The 21,389-nt window shown below is 37.9% G+C and overlaps 2 protein-coding genes across 2 annotated transcripts; both read left to right on the top strand.

Moving 5' to 3' along the window:
* The first annotated feature begins 445 nt into the window (after window positions 1–445).
* trim16 (tripartite motif containing 16) lies at window positions 446–8,628 on the top strand. Its single transcript, XM_038274184.1, has 6 exons — window positions 446–1,224; window positions 3,174–3,269; window positions 3,522–3,755; window positions 5,845–6,016; window positions 6,264–6,359; window positions 7,793–8,628. The coding sequence occupies exons 1-6, from the start codon at window positions 547–549 to the stop codon at window positions 8,395–8,397; spliced, it is 1,881 nt and encodes a 626-aa protein (XP_038130112.1). The 5' UTR covers window positions 446–546; the 3' UTR covers window positions 8,398–8,628.
* A 3,187-nt stretch (window positions 8,629–11,815) lies between these two features.
* On the top strand, window positions 11,816–19,094 carry tvp23b (trans-golgi network vesicle protein 23 homolog B (S. cerevisiae)). Its single transcript, XM_038274061.1, has 7 exons — window positions 11,816–11,920; window positions 12,760–12,833; window positions 15,036–15,180; window positions 16,462–16,551; window positions 16,719–16,844; window positions 18,363–18,491; window positions 18,577–19,094. The coding sequence occupies exons 1-7, from the start codon at window positions 11,909–11,911 to the stop codon at window positions 18,601–18,603; spliced, it is 603 nt and encodes a 200-aa protein (XP_038129989.1). The 5' UTR covers window positions 11,816–11,908; the 3' UTR covers window positions 18,604–19,094.
* The last annotated feature ends 2,295 nt before the right edge of the window (window positions 19,095–21,389 follow it).

The raw sequence follows: 21,389 nt of genomic DNA, 5'->3' as shown, positions 1-21,389 counted from the left end.
CCACTGGACACTGGGTGGTAGCAGAGAGCAACTCTAATGCCTAACACAATGAGCATTTGCATCTGCTCCTGATTTTTGAGCAGCAGACATTTCAGCCTGTTGAACTTAGCAAATTCCTCAGCAGTCAAAGTAAAACACCACAGCTGGTTGTCAAACTCTTGATATGAAGAATGTTTAAGCTCCTTAACCAATTAATTTGGTTGTAGCCATCCTTTGTCTGATTAAAAGTCTGGGTTTTTGTGTTACATATGAGCCAGAGTAATAGTTTTTTCTTCTGTCAGCTGTTCTTCAGCTGATGTTACTGGTTTGTGACTCCAACCTGTAAGTAGGGGAGGGTTTTGATTGTGTCTGTGGGAGTTTGGTTTGCATGTGAGTGTTTAGTGGGAGGTTTCTTTTAGACTGAAATGATGAGCTCTGAATAAAGGTGGGGTTTTCAGGCTCTTCAGTTTGAACCAGGAACTGTGGGCTGATAAAAGCGGCTCAGCCAGTTTTTTTTTTTCAGAGCGTTTAAGAGAGTTTGGAGCGAACTAAGAGAACAGCAGAGACATGGCAGATCCAGCACCAGTGGAGACTTCCACTGTGCCCAAACAGCAGAACCTGTGTGAAGTCTGTCCAGGTAATCTGAAAGTAGGTGAGCCTGCAGCTTGTGGTCAATCTGTAAAGGATGTCCAAAAGTGTCTTCAGAGTACTTCTGTCAAACCTGCTCCTGAGAATGGTCTCAAGCAAAATGGAGCATCTCCTGCTCCTCAGGACAAGACTAAAGATCAAAGTCAGAACCCAAAGACTGCGGAGGTCATAGGAGAACAAGACAATCTGAAGAAGTCTGAAGACCCCAAAATCCCAGCAGAAAACAAGATAGAGCCAGAAACACAGACAAACCAGGAGCCAAAACCAGAGGAAGTAAAGGAGGATCCATTGGGCCCCGATGATGTGGTTTGTGACTCCTGCATTGAAACCCCTTGCCGGGCCCTAAAGTCTTGCCTCACCTGCATGGTGTCCTACTGCGAGCCCCACCTCAGGCCTCACTTGGAGAACCCAAAGTTTCAGAACCACCGACTGGTGGAGCCGCTCAGGGACATAGAGAGGCGTACCTGCGAGAGCCACAAGTGGCCCTTGGAGCTTTTCTGCTGCGCTGACGTCTGCTGCATTTGTCAGGACTGTGTGAAAGAGGAGCATAAAGGCCACAAGACAACTCCAGTGGGGGAGGCAAGGAGACGGATAGAGGCAAGTGTTGCTTTGTCAAAATAAAGTTATTCATGGTTACTTTGAACATCACTTGTTAAGAAAATGGATTAAAGGGACTGACAGTTTAAAATGGACTTGACCTTATCTAAATTTGAAAACCCTGTTGCCATTTTCACAGCCACTTGCATGGCTTTATTGTGTTTTATTTCTTAGGTGTTGTTAGTTTTTGTAAATATGCCAAACACATTTTTGAGGAAATTAAAATTGGAGATCCTTAAATCTCTAGGCTCCATAATGTTTCCCCAATGACCTCAATGTTGAGCAGAAGTAGTATCCAATCCCCCAGCTGTTTGCAAACTTCCTCATTCATCAGCAGGGTACACTTGATTTAATCACAACAGTAATCCTATCTCTGTGTCCATTTTAAGGCCACAAATATCTGCATCCGACCCTCAGCTTGAGTCAAATTCCTGCAGAGACACCTATTATTGTCACAGGCTGCTGTTGGAAAATATCAAACTCAAACAACCAACAGAACAGTATCATTTCCCTGTTTTTTTGTTTTGTTTTTTTTAGACTACCAGTAAATCCTGGGTCTAATCTGCACCAATTCAGGCCCAGGTTGATTTACCACAAAATGGTCAGGTTATGAGATTGACCTGGTGGACTGGAATGAGACAAAATGGAGTTAAAGTGACCAACTGGTAATTTTAAGGTTGACAGTGATAACCTGGATTAGTTAAGAGGAAACATTTGGGTCAACCAGATCTATTCTAGATAAAAGATTATCAGTACAATTAAATGAAAAAATAATAGATATAAATAATTCAGTTTGAATAACAAAATGTATTTCACTCTAGACCTATGGTTTTAAATATAGATGGGTACTAAGTAAATCCAGGCTCACAATGGCTCAGACCAAATCGGTTAAAACCAGCTAAGAACCCTTTGTAGGCTCTTGCTGGGTCTGAAATTGTGAAATTGGTGTTAAAAAAATGTAATGGGACCAAAAAAAAAAAAAAAATGTACCGGTAGGACTAAGAGGGTTCCAAAGTTTTTCTGTATCAAATCTTGTTCTGCAGTTAACTTGGAGCATTCCTCTATACAATGGAAAATCCCAGACCCCTGACGGTCCCTTTTAGGGTCCCATTTTCTCCTACCTAGGTAGGCAGTGTTGACCTAGTGGTCAGAGCAGTGCGCTTGTGCTCTGAGAAGGTTGCAAGTACCCGGTTCGATCCCCACAGCCTGCACTCTGGGTCCCTGAGTGCACTGCTCCACGGGTGCCATACGATGGCAGCCCACTGCTCCCCAATGTGATGGGTTAAATGCAGAGTTAAATTTCTCAGTCCTAAACTCTTAGAAAGGTCAGTTCACTCCACATGTTTTAGGAACATCATTGGATCCTCCATTAGAAGCTCTTTTAAAAAGAGGCTGGCAACTCATCTGAACCCTGTCTTATCAACCTAACGATTGATAAGACAGGGTGTAAATTATACAGTGACAATAAATAGCTATCTAGAATAGAAACTATAAAAGCAGACCTATGGAATACAGATGTGTAAACCGATTTCCTTCCAATATTTCAGGTTCCTGTGTCAGACCCCTCTGTGATAACGCACACCACAGGCAGTGAATTCCTGCTCTCATTTAACGTGTTTTTAACCTACATGGGCAAGCCGACTCAAGAAACTGAGCAAAATTTTTGCCCCAGGGTTTGAATCTTATTCTAGATGCCGTCAAGGCCTGCCTTAAGAATTCTGACCCATCTAGCTAACCTGACAAGAAGAAAAACCTCTGAAAGAAATTGTATTAAAAAAAGGATGTTAATGTTACAATACCGTGACAGAGTAAAGAAAACCAGACAAAAACGTGTAAATGTTTACATCTTCCTAAATGTTAAGAACATATTTTCTGCATGACTAAATGTGGTGTAGTTTCTACTAGAAGGCTTGCTCAGACCTTTGTGCTGCCCTTCCTTATGATCGCAGAAGGAGCTGCGGGAGAAACAGACTGAGATGGTGAAGATGGTGACAGCAGGAGACAACGCCATCAACAAACTCCAAGACAACAGAGTTTCTATTGAGGTAAACAGAAGAGTTGACTCATCTGTAAGATGACTTAAAGGTTGTGAGACAAAAACGTATCCCAATCACCGAATCAGCTATTTTTAGTGAAAAGTTTTAAAGCTAACCTGGACAAACAGGTTTCCCTGTGAGGTCAGAATAAAGCTGTAGTAGCCATGCGATGAGGTAACAAATATTTACCCTGTGAGGGCGTGTAGGTACGTAACATCACCGTGTTGCTTCACTGCATTCTCTGCCTGTTATATTTCACAGCAATCGGTGACAAAGGTACGGACGGTGATCGAGAGCCAGTTCCAGGAGCTTCAGGCCATCGTGGAGAGGGCCAAGAAGGAGCTGACTGAGATTCTGGAGAGCGAGGAGAGTCAGGCGCTGAAGCAGGCTGATGGCATCCAGGTTCACCTGGAGCAGCGGTCCACAGAGCTGAAGAAGACACAGGCCCAGATGGAGAAGCTATCCAAAAATAAAAATGATGTTGACTTCCTGCAGGTGAGGATGTAGCACAAAACATGAATGCATTATCACATTTTACAGCAAGCAAAAAGAAACTTTGAATGGATCTTCATTTATTAGCAATGTTAACTTTAGGAGAATTATGCAATTTTGTTATGTTTAAGCAGAATCCTAAAAAAATATTGATGTGGTCAAATAAAAATAAATATCATTTTTTCTAACTTAGATTTTCAAATAGTATAGTTTTGTTAACCTTGTAATGTCATTAATACTACAATTCCAGAAGTGCAAACTACGATCAAAGATCTCAAATTAAAATATGTTTGCCAAGATCTGCCATTCTGGACTTTTTGGTTCTCAGTTATGCTTTATTATTCTGTATTTATATTATTTTTCAATTCTTACTGTGACTCGTTCTTATCTCTTTTCAGCCTTTTTGCTGTCATTTATTCCTTGCTCTAGTTTTAGTTATTCTTTCTTATATCCTTAGGTTATGTTTTCCATGGCTTCGGTTATTTCCAGTTCCTTCTCTAATCCCCTAGTTTTTCCCCTTGGTTATTCTTTATTTTGTAGTCATTAGTTTTATTCCACTTCAGTTTAAGTTATTTTCTAGTTACAGTTAAACCTTATTTTCCCTGGTTACCCTTTGTTACCCCATAGTGCCTCTTTCCTTTCCCCTTGGCTCCTTTCTAGCTGCTTCTGTCTACATCTGCTCCCACTTAACCGATTACTCCACTCTTGGTTTTGTGTTCCATAAATAATCCTCTACAGTTCATCGGCGCTGAATTCTGTTCATTTCTCGTCCCCACTGTATGTTCCTACTACAGTAAGTGTTTCCCTGTTTTGGTTCCTGATTTCCCCGCCAGTTATTTATTGGATTAATTCTGTTCCTACCACATCAAATCTGCTAATAATAAGTCAGAACATCTCTGCCTCCACTTCTCTGCATTTGGGTCTTCAACCAACTTCCACCCAACCCTAACAATATTCAGTTCAATACAATCTTAAAAACCTGTTCAAATTCAGTTATCAACAATCTAATTCATTTCCAGTGATAATAAGTCAAATTTAGTATATCCATTTCTTTTTAAATTCCCCCGAGGGAAAACATGCAAACTGCAACAAGTAAAGAATGCACTAATCAATCCTCCTGAATGAGCATGTAGAGACAGCTGATAGTTGAGTCAGCTTTTTATAGTTATCGGAAAAAAGTTTATTCATAAGCAATCTCCTCCTAAATTAACTGAGAAGTAATTTACACCATCCACTCAAAACATGGCTGCAGGGGGACACACACTTATTACTTTCAGGCACTTTAACAAAGATCATTAGTTTTATACCAAAGATTTAAAAAAATATATATGTTCATCTTTGCCCACACGGTAGAAAAGATTGTGGATCAAAATGAATGAGGCTAAAAATAAATAATTTACTGTTTCTGATAGCATAAAAGACATCTAGCTGCTGAAAGACGTAAGAAAGGCAGCAGTGTTTAATGACAAGATATAATATGTGTCCTGATGTTGGAAAATTGGTAAAAGCCTTAATAATGCAATTCCATTGTTGGTATGGGTTTAGTGTTTTGAACTTTTGTAGCAAATTTTACATACACCAACCCACGTACACCAACACAATTAAGAAATCATCCTCTATGTTTGGAAAATGTTCTGACATGAGCTTAAAAAAATATTGATGAAAACATGAAACGCAAAGAATTGACCTTGTTACCCAAAATATGACACAGTTGTCACTCCTGCGAGCTATCCGCTCTCTCTGAACTGTGCCGACATTCTCAGCACAGAGTCCGGTTCCAGCTGTCAGATGGAGTCTTCCAGGATTCCTTATGTCAAACATGTTTGTGCATTTAATGGATTAATTCTTAGAGCATTTGTAGGAAGGTGACTGGTTTTGAAGACATGGGTCATAATAAAAATAAATCCTGGCTAAAACCATTAGAAATTGTCTTCTTCTGAGGAAGGATTCTATCTAATGGGTGAAATAAGGAGCGCAGTTTTCCCTTACAATCTGTTTAGGATGGATGGATTGATGGAAAATCATTTATCTTCACTAACACCTGAAGGTCACCATGCTCCTATTACTGAGCTGCTCTGTGCTTGTTTCTCAGGAATATGCAGAGTGGAAGAAAGAAACCTCTGATAACTCTCCATCTGGCATCTACATCGGCCTGGAGGACCGTTTGGACTCCTTCAGCAACGTGATCGAGGAGTCCACTAAGAATCTTTGTGACATGCTGGTGTCTACATACATTCAGAAGGTCAAGGAGAAGTGTAACAACGGTGAGTAAACCTGAAGTTGAGCACAGGAAAAAGTAGAGCAATCTGCAGAAAGGTACAGATGTTCAGATCATTCTTTGACTGTTTGGGCATGTTGCCGCATGCAGGGAATTTCTAATGCTTCGTTGCATGTGTTCAGCTACATTTGTGCCCACTGAGTCACTGCTTTAGCATGTTACATAAACAGGTTGATCTTCAGGGGAGGGAAGACTTGAATACTTGTCTAACTGGATTTTTTTTTCTGCTTCAGATGAAATAGGTATAAAGATAACGGTTCAAACAAATACAGCTGCCAAACATGACTCTTCTGCACCTAACCCGAAGACACGCGCTGACTTTCTCCAATGTAAGTACATGGCTATAATTTAAACTCCTCAATGACTTTGAATCCAATTTCTTTTTATTTTCCAATACTGTTTAGAATTACTGGCAACATGAAATTCCCTTCAGTGTATTTGTGTGCATTTATAGTTGTCTTTCCTGTGTATCCCAAAGAGGATTTTGGAATCTATATAGAGTTAGCACAGTGTTTCTGACTTCTTGAAAAAGGCAACAACCCCATCCATCTTGCAAGTATTATGGAAATGGCAGGCAGCTGCATATATAGGCAGGATGAGGGAAGTTGTTTTTTCTTCAATATAAACCAAAAACAGCAAGCTATCATTTATTCTGTCAGTCTTAGACAGATTTTATGTATTTTATACAGTCAAGTTTCATTATCAGACAGTCGGGCCATTGAGGTACTGTAATGTGGAAAATACAAAAAATAAATGAATAATTACAAATAAATAATAATGATTAAAAAAAACATAATAAGAACTACCAGATCTGGCAAAGAGTGGATAGCATGATATTGATGCGCAAGAGGGTGGATTGCTTTTGTTTTTCTACAACCTTTAGCGCTCATTGGTCAAAGCACCAACCTGGAAGCATTTGATTGGCTAGTTTGTTACTGTAAAGTAGTGGGATCTAATTTATGTTTCCAAAGGCCAATTTCCTGCGTTTTTTTGTAGATATTTTTTTTCCTCTAGTTCAACACACAAAAATCATATGAATAAAACTTGACGACATGTTAAGGATGTGATTAATCCTTGATGTACCCGTTTCAGAGCAGAAAGACATCTGAAACATACAGGACATTAGCTCTTATGGACTGGAGAGGGATCGCCCCTCCTCCAGAAGTTTTTTTTCAAATACTTCGAGGTAGTTATTTCTATTTTATACAAGGCTAATTATTTTCAAGCATGTCCCCTAAGGAGGCCTCCCCGAGGTTGCTCCCCGATAGATTGTGGTAGTTCCAGGGTATTTAAATCCATCTGCTTTTGTCATAGCATTGAGGAATATGCTGACAATGGGGGAAAAACTTGTAACACTGCGTAAACCAGTAGGAGGAGAATTTATCTTGCAGTCGGAAGATTTTGGCTCAGTTCTTGTTTCATCCGTCCTGTGGGGATGTAGCCTTGGGCACTTAACTCAAGCAGCCTATCAATCTGCAGGTTGTGTGTATGTTTGTGTGTGTCTGGCTCTAGTTTTAAAGCACTTTGAGTGTTCAGTATGACTTGATAATCTATTTATGCAGAGAGAATCCATTTGTGTGGAAGAGTTATTTTACGAGTAGGTCTCCCTTTCATAGCAGTTTGATATCTGAAAAGACTCATAAACTGTTTTACACACATTCAGAGCAAATAAATGGTTTAATGAATTTGGGGGACAGATTTACTTTAACAAATTTGTTTTCAATTATTTTGCACAACTAACATGTGGAATAATTCCTTCTAGATGCCGCCCAAGTCAGTTTCGATGGTAACACAGCTCACAAGTTCCTCCGCTTAACTGAGGAGAATAAAAAGGTGACCAACACCACACCCTGGCAGCATCCTTATCCTGATGTTCCCGAGCGCTTTGAGAACTGCCGCCAGGTCCTGGCTGCTGAAAGCTTCTACGTGGGTCGTCACTACTTTGAGGCCGACCTCACAGGCGAGGGGACGCATGTCGGCCTCACGTACAAGAGCATCGATCGCAAGGGCGAGGAGAACAACAGCTGCATCACAGGAAACAACTTCTCCTGGTGTCTCCAGTGGAATGGGAGGAGCTTCTCAGCGTGGCACAACAACGATGAGACACCTCTGAACGTGGGGAAGTTCACTCGAATCGGTGTTTACGTTGACTACTCGCAAGGCCTTATTTCTTTCTATGGCGTAGACGAGACCATGCCGCTACTTCACCAGTACAAGACCCAGTTTCTAGAGCCTCTCTATCCAGCTTTCTTTCTGCCAAAGAAGGAGAATATTGTACTTCTAGTGGCCCCTGGGGAACCGTTACCTCTGAAAAGCCCCTCTCCTCCCACTTCCCCAGCAGATGGAGGCACTTCTCCACAAACATAAATAAAATGGGCTTAATAAACTGAGCTAATGATATCTGAAAGGAAAAATATGTGAAAACTTTTGAAATTTTAAACCTGATTATGTGTTTTGCAGGAAAATGATTTTGTTTCACGCATGTTTATGAATTATATTTGTGGTTTTTGGGCTTACTGTTACAGGATGTTTTCTGTTACTGTTGATATAAATATTATGCTTATCCATTTTGAATAAATTACATATTTTCTTTATAGACATCGTCTATTGTCTCAGTGTAACCTATTTATTACAAAAATGCACCATTTGTCACATCTGTTTTAAAATTAAAAATGTAACAGGTTTTATTAAAAATTACAAGAACCTATATAAAAGTATGTCAGTCTTGCGTCTGATGCCATACATTACAACCTGTCTCACTGTTATCTTGTAACCTTCCCCCTTTACTCTAACAGACAACCAACAATTTCCTCTTTTTCATGCATTAATTCTCTTTCCTACCTGTGTTCTGTCTCTGGTCATTATTTTCTCAATTGTTCCTCATTCATTCTTTAGAAATGCTCTATTTACAATACATATCAAATGTTGTTGATATTCACTTTGGATGTCTATCTTACCTTAACTGTTTACCTGCCAATCAAATAAGAAGTGCTCAGAACAGAGCCCTGATTTAAACTGGGAAAAAGTACCACATATTTAACACCTACGCGAAACCTCACTACTGTCTCAATATAATTGTGTATTTACTTAGACCTAGACAAAGTTTATTGTCATTTTGTGTACAGACTGTATATAAAATGAAATTTCAATGCGTACAGCTTTCAACAGTGAAATGAACATTACCATTTATAAAGTGCAGCAGTGGTCCGAATGTGTAGGAGTGTGTAACAGAGTAGGAGAAAAGGTAAACCAGTTTAAAGACATGGTGCAAAAAGCATTGATGTGGAAAGGTTCAGTGGAGTGGAAAACAAATACAGTGCAAAATGCAGTCTAATATTGAGTGATGTTTTATTTAAAGGGATTAGGAAAAAAGCTAAGTTGCTAGTCCAAATGTGTTTTCAAGTGTGATGCAGAGTCCAGATTAGAGTTTCAACAGCTGCAGCACTGAATGCTGCAAAGCCTCTTCCCAGAGGGCAGCAGGAAGAACAGTCTATGATGGGGGTGTGAGGGGTCATTGATGATGTTACTGGGTCGGGACACGCAGCGCTGGGATGAAATGTCTTTTATGGAGGAAAGAGGAGCCACGATGATCCTTTCTGCTCTTCTCACCACTCTTCTCATGTTCTTTCAGTCTGAGGCGCTACAGCTGGTCAGAACGCTCTCTATGGTGCTTCTGTAGAGGGTTGTTAGTATGGGAGGGGGCAGGTGAGCTCTCCTCATCCTCCGCAGGAAGTACATGCGCTTATTTTCCGTTTCTATTTCCTGTACCACCTGTTCTAAAATTTCTAGGGAAGGACACATTCTGTCCTTCCCTAACCTTCCGCATCAACAATCTCATGTCAAACAATCTATTAATGTTATTTAAGCACCTTCTTAGTGCGAATCACTGAAAGTTTGAGGACTTTGTTTAAGAGGAAATTCTGCTGTGTTCTCTGAGAAATATTCCTACTACAACAGACTTCCAGAACTACCAATTTTTAGGTGAACTTTGGAGCTTGTTTTAAAAAATGTATTAAAGAATAAAAATATTTAAGAAATATTATAAGAAACAAAGATAGGTGATAACTGTATCAAAGACCTGTATGTGCAAGCATGTTTTTGTGATCTAAAAGCTCCTCTGTAATGGATTGCTGTTCTGCTCACAGGGAGTCTCAGAGCTTAGGTGCAAAAATCGCAAATAAATAATCCCCCTATTGTTTTTAATCTTCTTCTGGGAAATGAATAATGATATGTTTAGCTAAGTGCAAAGCTCTGACATGATGGGGAACAACTAAAAGTTCAGTCAAGACCATGGATGGTCTTAAAAACATAAAGAAAAAAATTAGCAGGACCTTGAATTCTATTTTAAAATACAGCCTACAGAAAGCCAGGAGGAGGATGACAAAATGGGGGGCACTTTAAGGAACAATGGGAAGAAATTAGCCACCTGCATTTTGTACCAGTAGAAAGTTGTTGAAGATAGTCTGGCTGTTTCCGGTTTACAGGACATTAGTCTAGCCTTGAGAGAACAAAAGCATTAATTGATCTTTCAAGATTTGCCCAATATTGAAAAGTTTTGCTGCCATTCATTTTGATCTATATTTAAATATGTATATCATCAACATAAAAATGACGGGAGACATTTTTTAAACAGATATTAGGTCCTATTGGAAAAAAAGATGGAGAACAATACTGGTCCAAAAACTGAGCCTTGTGGTCTGCCAGAGAACAAGGGGGTAATGTGAGGTCATTATTCATTACCAAGAAATACCAGTGATGGCAATAGAAAACAACTTTTCTTCTTTTCAAATTCTATTCGAAGAGGTTTCCTAATTATTTACATGTTTGTATGTTTTGAAGTTATGGCATTCAATTCTAGCTCGCTGAATAAATAGAAGCAGCAATTAATCAGCTTACGAGAGGAGACAGCTGAAAGAAGTCTGTATAAAAAACTTCACATCTTTCAACCCAAAAGACAAAAAAAATCACAGAGTACACAAAATCCAAATTCTTTGTCCACTTAATTATTCAGTCACTCTTAGGTTTTTTCTTATGCGGCTTTTTAAGATCCTACGGAAGAGGATTAGGGCCACTGAAAAAACAAAAAAAGTTAACTGATTTTTTAATTTTATTTCAGTATAGTATAAGAAAAAAGTCATAATTCTGAGTTTAATCTCAGTATTCTGACTTTTTTCTCAGAATTCTAACTTTAAATCTTAGAATTTTAAATTTAAATCTCAGAATTCTAACTTTAAATCTTAGAATTTTAAATTTAAATCTCAGAATTCTGACTTTAATCTCAGAATTTTGGATCTTAATGTAGATGGGCACCATGAAGGAAGAGATGTGGGAGCACTCAGCTTCACTGACAAAGATGTGAGTTGTTTGGGAGGGCCAGTAACACATTGGTGAAAAATGACGAAATTATGCAACTTTTTACATGCTCGAGGAGAATTCTCAGAAAAAAGTCAGAATTCTGAGATTAAAGTCAGAATTCTGAGAAAAAGTTAGAATTCAGAGAAAAAAGTCAAAATTCTTTTTCAACTTAAATAATATTTAAAAATCAGTTAACTTTTTTTTTCATTTTTTAGTGGTGTGATCCTCCTGCAACTATAGTAAATATGGTTAACACAATGGCTTGTTATAAACTATTATATAGGACTAATCATAATGAGTCATTTTGGTAGAAAAAAAAGTTTTTTCACCGACCATTCCTTGTTTTGAAAGATTTTTTTCTACACATAGTGGTTCAAAACACATTCTGTAAATAATAAAAAATATAAAAATTATTATAAAGCCACCACACTGACGTCAGATGCGTTGGTCACGTGACCAACGTGTAACTTATTTTGACGTGTCACAGAGCATGTAACCAGGAAGAGCCTGCTAAATTCTCACCATGCTAACAGGAGTAAGTGACAAATATTCGCTTGTATTATAAAGAAAAACTAGATGGCACACAGCAAATCCTGGTTCTGTGACGTTGTGATGGAAAAAATATCAACGAAAGCCTGTTTTCCTACTAACAATGAAGGCCACCAGCTGTCGTGCTAATGTTGTTAGCATGCTAAACGTAGCAGATTAACGTTAATTTACGAAAGATGTCTTAAATTCAAAGTTATTTTCGTGTTTTCCATGAAGTCCGGGGCTTTTTTATATTCTGTTTCTGTGCCTTATAATATACTTGTAGTCTGTATTTAGTAATGGTGTCCTGATACTATAGGATCTGGGTTGTAAGGATTGCTAATGTTAGCTCCGTAAACATCTTTTATACTACACAAACCACAAAGGTCTGTTTGTTTTCAGTTTTATATGGTTCAGTGGGGGTAGGAATAATGCAGTTCAACCACCGGGTGGGACAAACAATTAGTCTGGTTAAGAAACTGACACGTCGATAAGACAGATTTGTGTATTTTAGGTGCCTTTTTTTTTGTTGAGGCAGCTCTTTGCATTAATATCCAATTACCTCCAGCTTATTTGTTCAAAACTATTCTACTTTCTGTCACCAATCTTAAGTGAATTTCAGAGATGCTGTTCTAACTTCAGCTAAATTAATTTTAAAACACTATTATATGTATGTATGTCTGCTGGAGTTTATGTAGACCCCATAAATTCATGCGTGTTGCAGAAAAGTTAGAATATTATAAAATATGTCATACCTGTGCAGTTGGTTGGACTGAATTCAATGATAAATATACGGAAGAGGATTAGGGCCACTGAAATTTTTTTTAAAATTGAAATTTTTCCCAGGATACTAATGATGAAGACGTGTCTTTGTTTGATGCCGAGGAAGATGCAGGGAAAAGGTCAAAGAAGAACATCAAGTAAGTTTAGAGTCTGGATGAGATTAACTGTCTTTGCTTGCTTGTATTTTCTGGGCAAATATCATCATTTTTATTCGGATGTATTCAGACAAATGTGTAAGAGGTCTCTGCATTTATATTTTTTTCTATTAATTTCTATTTTTTCTATTAATTTCTATTAACTTTTTATTTCTTTAATGAGACAAATGACATTAAGTACATGTAACCCTAGCTATGCTAATTCCCAAAACAGCTGATTATTCTAGTTCATTTTACAAATGGCAAAAGAAGCATAACAACAATACTGTTGTGTATTAGATGGATATGTATCTTTTTAAGAAGGAAAAATAAACTAATCATGATTAGGAAAAAGATCCTGTCATTATTAAAAATCTTGTCTTTGGAGTCATGAGCAGTCCTTAAAATACTTCATTACTGAGATGAACTTTAAAGGAGAAGTTCGGTTTTTAACACTTTTAGCCCATTTTCTGTAGTGTCCAGGATGAAATCGAATGATCGACACCAAAATTTTGACAATTGGTCCTGTCTCTGCTTTTTGGCTCATTTAGAATCCCCCCCTGGCTGCTTTAGAATGGCTTCCATAGAGCATGTCCGATAATGTCCTTAAAACAACCTTAAACGTTCTTTTTTTAAAATATGCTACTCACCGGGTCGTCAGCGCTGTTCAATGACGTTCCAAAAAAAGTTTCGTGAAGAAAAAACGTTCCTGTAGTGTTTTATTTAGCATTTTGTAAATCCCATTGAGTTCTGTTGGAATAGTCAATATTCCCCTGCCACCGGAAACGGAAATGGGGCCTGTTTACACAGTTGTAGTCTTTTCGTTTCACTCTGTGTACTCCGACGTCGAGGTGCTAACGTCTCTGTTAAACACTTTAAAAAACTCTGAAAATGGAATACGAAAGGTGGATTCTTGATTCTCGACGTCGGAGTACACAGAGTGAAGCGAAAAGACTACAACTGTGTAAACAGGCCCCATTTCCGTTTCCGGTGGCAGGGGAATATTGACTATTCCAACAGAACTCAATGGGATTTACAAAATGCTAAATAAAACACTACAGGAACGTTTTTTCTTTACGAAACTTTTTTTGGAACGTCATTGAACAGCGCTGACGACCCGGTGAGTAGCATATTTTAAAAAAAGAACGTTGTAGGTTGTTTTAAGGACATCATCGGACATGCTCTATGCTAGCCATTCTAAAGCAGCCAGGGGTGGATTCTAAATGAGCCAAAAAGCAGAGACAGGACCAATTGTCAAAATTTTGGTGTCGATCATTCGATTTCATCCTGGACACTACAGAAAATGGGCTAAAAGTGTTAAAAACTGAACTTCTCCTTTAAGCTTTGCAGAATCATCTTTAAAGCTTCATTGTGTTTTCTTCTCATTAGCTTTTAATTGTGTTTCTATTTCTTTTTCATCTTTGAAGTATATTGCCATTTTATTAAATGCATATTGCTTTGAGTTTTCTCTTCTGGTGCTTCCTTTCGTTGATTTTGTTTTTTTAGATTATACCATGTCCAGCATTTATGCGTGTCTAATGAGGGAGCAACAATCTTTAAATGGGCTTTTAAATGCAATAATGTTAGGTGTGCAGCAGACCTGAGGCTGTCTGCAGTGAACCTTTAAAATAACCATTTCCATTATTAGGATTAGAGCTGCAGGGTATTAAAAAAAACAACAAAAGAAACATTTGAGTATTTCTATTTAGAATTGCAAAGATAATCTTAGAAAACAGTTTCTGAATATTTTCCTGCATTTTTTTAGTCAGCGCTGTGGTATTTTCACCTCTATCTTTTTTACATCTAGGTAATGAAAGTCAATATCAGTTGTGAAAGTTTTTTCTGCTGGCACCAGTAAATGATTTAGTGCCCAGGGTGTGAACAGATTTAGCATTTTTAGCATTCCTTGTGGTTGTGATATTGCACACACTGACATTATAATGACGATTGCCATAATTTAAGATTTTGTGCAGATTTCACAAGATCGAGTTGGATATAGAGAGCTCAAGAGCTGCATTTTTCTTCTAGGTATTTGTTGGTCAATAGAAAATGTGTAAAAATAAAATCTCCTTCTAGTGCATGCTCTAAAATAAGCAAATGTTTGAAAAGTGCAATTCACCAAGTAATCTTTATGTTCCATCTCTGACCATACAGACTAAAACACTGGTCATATGATCCATTAACTATAACGTAAATCTATGGCAGGCATCCAGTGGCGTCCTTCTTCCACCTCTTCTTCAGAGTCGGCGCTACGCTCGTCTACCTACTCTGTGAGTTCGTCAGCGGCAGTTTCATCGCCTCCATGGTTACCATCATCTTGCTACTCTCGTGTGACTTCTGGACTGTAAAGGTGGGTATTTATTTACACACATGTGGGATTGTACTTTCTCCTGGAGCTGTTCGAAGCTTCTGTTGCTATGATCAACAAGGATAAAACAGATCTATGTTTTGGAATGAATGTCAGAAGCTGGAGTGCCACTGCGCTTCGATATTTCTTTTTTGTTGTTGTTTACTTTGCTTTAGAGCTGAAACAATTATTTGGATTAATCATGATTAACCGCTTATTTAAACAAATATGGCTGCTCAGTGTCACAGAGTATAGCACTGCTGCATTCCATCAAGAAGGTTCTGGGGTCGATTCCCGGCCTGGGGTCTTTCTGCATGGAGTTTGCATTTTCTCTCTGTGCATGTGTGGGATCTCTCTGGGGACTCCGGCTTCCTCCCACAGTCCAAAAACATGACTGTTAGGTTTATTGGCTTCTCTAAATTCTCCTTAGGTGTGTGTGTGTGTGTTTGTGTGAGAGTGAATGGTTGTTTGTCCTGTTTGTCTCTGTGTTGCCCTGCGATGGACTGGCGACCTCTCCAGGCTGGACCCCGCCTCTCGCCCACAGGTAGCTGGAGATATCCTGCTTAGGATAAGCATGACGGAAAATGGATAATCAAACAAACAATAGACCGATTAATCAGTTAGCAAAATAAACATTAGTTTCAGCCATGCTTTGCTTAGAGGCTATGATTAAACAAGACTGTGGTAAACCTTATTTTTAAATGGTCGAAACCACAGAAGACTAGCATTTAAGACATTTTAGGAAAGTTCTTTCTTTTCCTTTAAGGCTTTGTTGAATCTTGCCTTCAATTCCCAGTTCAGACTTTAATCATTTAAGTTTTTTTCCTCATGATGAGTAGATATTTTAAATCAAACAGTAGGATTAACACCGCTGTTTTATCTGCTTTTACTGTTGTAGCCATGCATGCTTGTTAACCATAGAACATAATTAAAAGCAGAAATTCTTCAAAGAAAAATTCAGTTCTCCTCATTTCTCTTGAGTTGGTCGAATTTCAACCCAAAATGTCGGCTGTGATAATTGATTTCCCATACTCCCAGTGGTAGAACTAAAAACACGGATAAGGATGAAAACCTTCAGTGTTTGTAATCTAAACTTGAAGTTAGATGAAAGATATATTAGTCGGATTATGAAGCAATGCTTAGATTCTTTGTCATAGGTGTTATATCTATTTCTAGAGTTATGTCAAGAATTTCAGCTTTAAAAGGAACACAGCAATGGAGAAGGGCATAGTTTTTCTCTCTTTCTCTGTGTTAAAATGGATGTTTGAAATGTTTTGTTTCCAGAACATCACAGGCAGGTTGATGGTGGGTCTGCGGTGGTGGAACCAGGTGGACGACGATGGACAAAGCCGTTGGGTGTTTGAGTCGCGGAAGGTAGGAGCTTCCTCTGCCTTTTCTGTTTGTTTTAATTCATGTAGTTCGCATGCTGGCCTTTGACCTCGCTGGAGCTGTATAAGTTAGATAAATGCGTCCGTTTACTGTCAGTGACCCTTATGGTATTCGCAGATGTTGTAACTGTGAGAATATCCTGTTTCCTGTAGGGTACTGGGAAGCAACAAGCATCGGATTCAGAGTCCCGAATCTTCTGGCTCGGACTGATCATTTGCCCGATCATCTGGGGCATCTTCGCCTTTAGCACACTCGTCTCATTTCGGATTAAATGGATGGTAAGAAACTTAATATTGCAGATGCAAATCTTTTAAAAGTTCATATCCACTCACTATGTACTATCATCATTGTAATATTTGTCCTTTTATAATTTATCCTTTTTTTTTTTCAAATGCTATTTGACTCTAATCCCTCTTGGATTCAAATATTCTTTTGCATTTTATCAAACTAAATCTGACTTTTCCTCGTTGTTTTCACATTTTGGTGCATTACTTCCTTGTTTACTCCCTGGGTACATTTGCAGTCTTGTAACTCCTGTTTAAAAACAAATTAAATGGGGTATAAAAATATTGCACCTAAATAAAAAAATTTGTAACGTAACTATGCCTCTTTAAGAAAGAGCCGACCAATTACATAGACTCTGCCCCTAATCAGGAAATAGTTTTTTTGGAGAAAATTTTGCTCAGAGGAGACAAAATGACAAGAACACTTAGAGGCAGAATTAGGCTCCTAATCCTAAAATAGTGACCAGTTGTTATGGCAGTCGCAGAATCATGCTTTGGGGTTGTTTCCCTGCTAAAAGGAACGATGCATCATTACTTTTTGCAGGGAAATTATGAAGACAGAATTTCTGCAGATTGCTGAGCATTACTTCAGATCTACAGCTGGATGATTGACGCAACAGGAAAACAGATTCAGACCAGAAATATCCTCAAATAGCTTTAAACTTCTGGAATGGTTCTGAGCTTTAATATTAAACCAGATTAAACCTTTTAACATCCACCTCATTTCGGGAATTTCTCACAGATTTTGCATACCCAAATGGAAAAGCAAATAAGGAAAATAGGAACTGTAAGCCCAAATTACATGTGCAATAAATAATTTAAAAGCTATAACACTCTAGTTTTTGAATAAATAAATGAAAATTGGGTGAGTAGAACACAGACCAAGCTTATCAGTTTAAACATGACTCATTAATGTTTTTTTTTATTCTTGGAAATGATAGGTCTTTTTTGAACAGCAGTAATAAAGACATGCTTGGGAAAAGTCACGTCTCATTGTATTACATTTGTTCTACATAATTTCAGACTTCTAGCTACAACAGTTCCAGAGCTGTGAGGTTTTAAACTTTTGGTGTCACCAGCATCTCCAAACCTCTCCAAATTGTGCCAAATGCTTTGCTTTACTATTTCAAACATAGAATAACACTTAAGCATTTTGATGGCCACAAAACATTTATGAAGCAAGTATTTTCCACTTTTTTGTTTTTCAGAATCACTGTATATAACAAAATGCAGAATTTTTACACCTATAATTACACAACAATCTATAAAAAATAGTAAAACTGCTGCTTTTCAAGCTAAAACAGCCCCAGTGCCTTTTCTGAGCTGTATTTTTTTCAGCCTTAGGCATTGTAATAAAACAAATTCACATCCAAACTTTAAAAAAAAGGATTATGATATACTTCTGACCTATACTTTAATGATGCGCACTTTTTCTCTCTTAATATAAGTCTTTGTGGTAGATTTTTATTTTCACTGTGAAACCCTGAGTAAGAGCTTCCTGTTTCTTTTCAGCCTGTGGTGATCATGGGATTGGTGTTGCAAGGAGCCAATCTCTATGGTTACATACGGTGTAAAGTGGGAGGAAAGACCAGCTTAAAGAACATGGCCACTAATTATTTTGGACAGCAGTTCCTGAAGCAGGTAATGTGATTTCAGTGCAAAATACAGATGATCCTGTTGTTCTGTCATTTTTCTAAAGAAGTGTCTGTATGTTTGCAATCCACAGGCGCTGTCTAAAGAAGAGGAATCATAGTTTTACAATCTGCATTCTTCCCAGTTATTGTAAAAGTGGAGTGCAGGAAAGACTTTCCACACCAAGTGAATATTGTACCTTTTATTTTTAGGTTAATTGATTCATCAGAGAGACATTTTATGCAAAGGCCACAGGTTTGGTTGCTGTTTTTCAGTAGCTGACCTTAAGCAATAAAAAGTCTTCACTAACATCTCAGCCATGAGTGATAAAAACATAAGTTAACCGGACTCTAGTTTGTGTTTTAGTCTCATCGAGCATTACGTCTTTAGTTTGTCTTCTCATTTCCTTTTAATATTTTATTGTAACTTAGCAACTTTTCAATTGGTTTGTCTTTTTTTTTTTTCTCGCACAACAGACTGTAAAATATTTCTTGTAAATATGTAAGTTAAATTATGTGGAATATCTTGTGCGCAAATACATTCTGGACTTTTTTCTGAACAGTTTGCTGTTTTCATTTATGCTTATTTATTGACAAAATAAAGACTTGCTTTCAGTTCGAGAGTGCTACATGTCAGGAGAGGGAAAATTATCTGGATATTTAAGGTTTAGAAATTAAATCTATTATTTAATGTATAAATACACTCAAGATATTCCTCCTTTTTAGGTTTGCATAGATTTCTTTCTGCTAAAGTCTTTTAAAGACTGGTTACATATTTTCTATTTAGTTGCCTTTATAGTTTTCTTTTTCAGTTCTGTGTAGGATTTGCTTATATGTTTGCTGGATTAGTGTCCTTAATTATAATTATAAAGAGGAGTTTGTGACTGATTTAATGACTGTTAGCTGCTCTCATCATCTTAATGTAAAGAAAGTTAAAATTAACACATCTGTTTTAGTTTAAACCACCAACAGCCCCACTTGTGGTATAACAGATGCAAGTACTTCAGATGTTTGAAATGTAGTTATTTGTAGAGTGATGAGCTTATTTATTTAATGCTCCCTTTAGAGTAAAAACTCCAAAAAATATGTTATAGTTTACTATTAATGTTGATAGTTGTTGTACAGCAGCGTAGAGCTTTAAAGATGGCAATTCTTTCTTTTTGACTTCAGAAAGTAGAAACTGTTTTTGCACACATTTAACTTTCTAAAACCTTTGTTTTATTTGTCAAAAATTACATTTTTTGTCAAACTAATACAGGTGCTGGTCATAAAATTAGAATATCATGAAAAAGTAGATTGATTTCAGTAATTCCATTTAAAAAGTGAAACTTGTATATTATATTCATACATTACATACAAACTCATATATTTCAGATGTTTATTTTGTTTAATTTTGATGATTACAAATGACAACAAATGAAAATCTCAAATTCATCATATCAGAAAATTAGAATATTGTGAAAAGGTTCAAAATTGATGGCCCCTGGTGCCACACTCTAATCAGCTAATTAACTCAAACCACCTGCAAAAGCCTTTAAATGGTCTTTCAGTCTAGTTCTATAGGCTACACAATCATGGGGAAGACTGCTGACTTGACAGTTGTCCAAAAGACGACCATCGACACCTTGCACAAGGAGGGCAAGACACAAAAGGTCATCGCTAAAGAGGCTGGCTGTTCACAGAGCTCAGTGTCCAAGCACATTAATAGAGAGGCGAAGGGAAGGAAAAGATGTGGTCGAAAAAAGTGTACAAGCAAGAGAGATAACCGCACCCTGGAGAGGATTGTGAAACAAAACCCATTCAAAAATGTGGGGGAGATTCACAAAGAGTGGACTGCAGCTGGAGTGAGTGCTTCAAGAACCACCACACACAGACGTATGAAAGACATGGGTTTCTGCTGTCGCATTCCTTGTGTCAAGCCACTCTTGAACCACAGACAGCGTCAGAAGCATCTTGCCTGGGCTAAAGAGAAACAGGACTGGACTGCTGGTGAGTGGTCCAAAGTCATGTTCTCTGATGAAAGTAAATTTTGCATTTCCTTTGGAAATCAAGGTCCCAGAGTCTGGAGGAAAAGAAGAGAGGCACTTCATCCACGTTGCTTGAAGTCCAGTGTAAAGTTTCCACAGTCAGTGATGGTTTGGGGTGCCATGTCATCTGCTGGTGTTGGTCCATTGTGTTTTCTGAGGTCCAGGGTCAACGCAGCCACATACCAGGAAGTTTTAGAGCACTTCATGCTTCCTGCAGCTGACCAACTTTTTGGAGATGCAGATTTCATTTTCCAACAGGACTTGGCACCTGCACACAGTGCCAAAGCTACCAGTACCTGGTTGAAGGACCATGGTATCCCTGTTCTTAATTGGCCAGCAAACTCTCCTGACCTTAACCCCATAGAAAATCTATGGGGTATTGTGAAGAAGAAGATGCAATACACCAGACCCAACAATTCAGAAGAGCTAAAAGCCACTATTAGAGCAACCTGGGCTATCATAACACCTGAGCAGTGCCACAGACTGATCGACTCCATGCCACGCCGCATTGCTGCAGTAATACAGGCCAAAGGAGGCCCAACTAAATACTGAGTGCTGTACATGCTCATACTTTTCATGTTCATACTTTTCAGTTGGCCAACATTTCTATAAATCCTTTGTTTTTATTGATCTTCAGTAATATTCTAATTTTCTGATATGATGAATTTGAGATTTTCATTTGTTGTCATTTGTAATCATCAAAATTAAACAAAATAAACATCTGAAATATATGAGTTTGTATGTAATGTATGAATATAATATACAAGTTTCACTTTTTAAATGGAATTACTGAAATCAATCTACTTTTTCATGATATTCTAATTTTATGACCAGCACCTGTATGTATGACTTATGCCCTATGTTGTGGAATACAAATTCAA

This window comes from Cyprinodon tularosa, unplaced genomic scaffold (genome assembly GCF_016077235.1).
Source record: "Cyprinodon tularosa strain WSP-4 unplaced genomic scaffold, ASM1607723v1 ctg90, whole genome shotgun sequence".
Lineage (NCBI taxonomy): Eukaryota > Metazoa > Chordata > Actinopteri > Cyprinodontiformes > Cyprinodontidae > Cyprinodon > Cyprinodon tularosa.
Note: the sequence above shows the minus strand (reverse complement) of the source record. Positions and strands in the feature narration are given on the sequence as shown.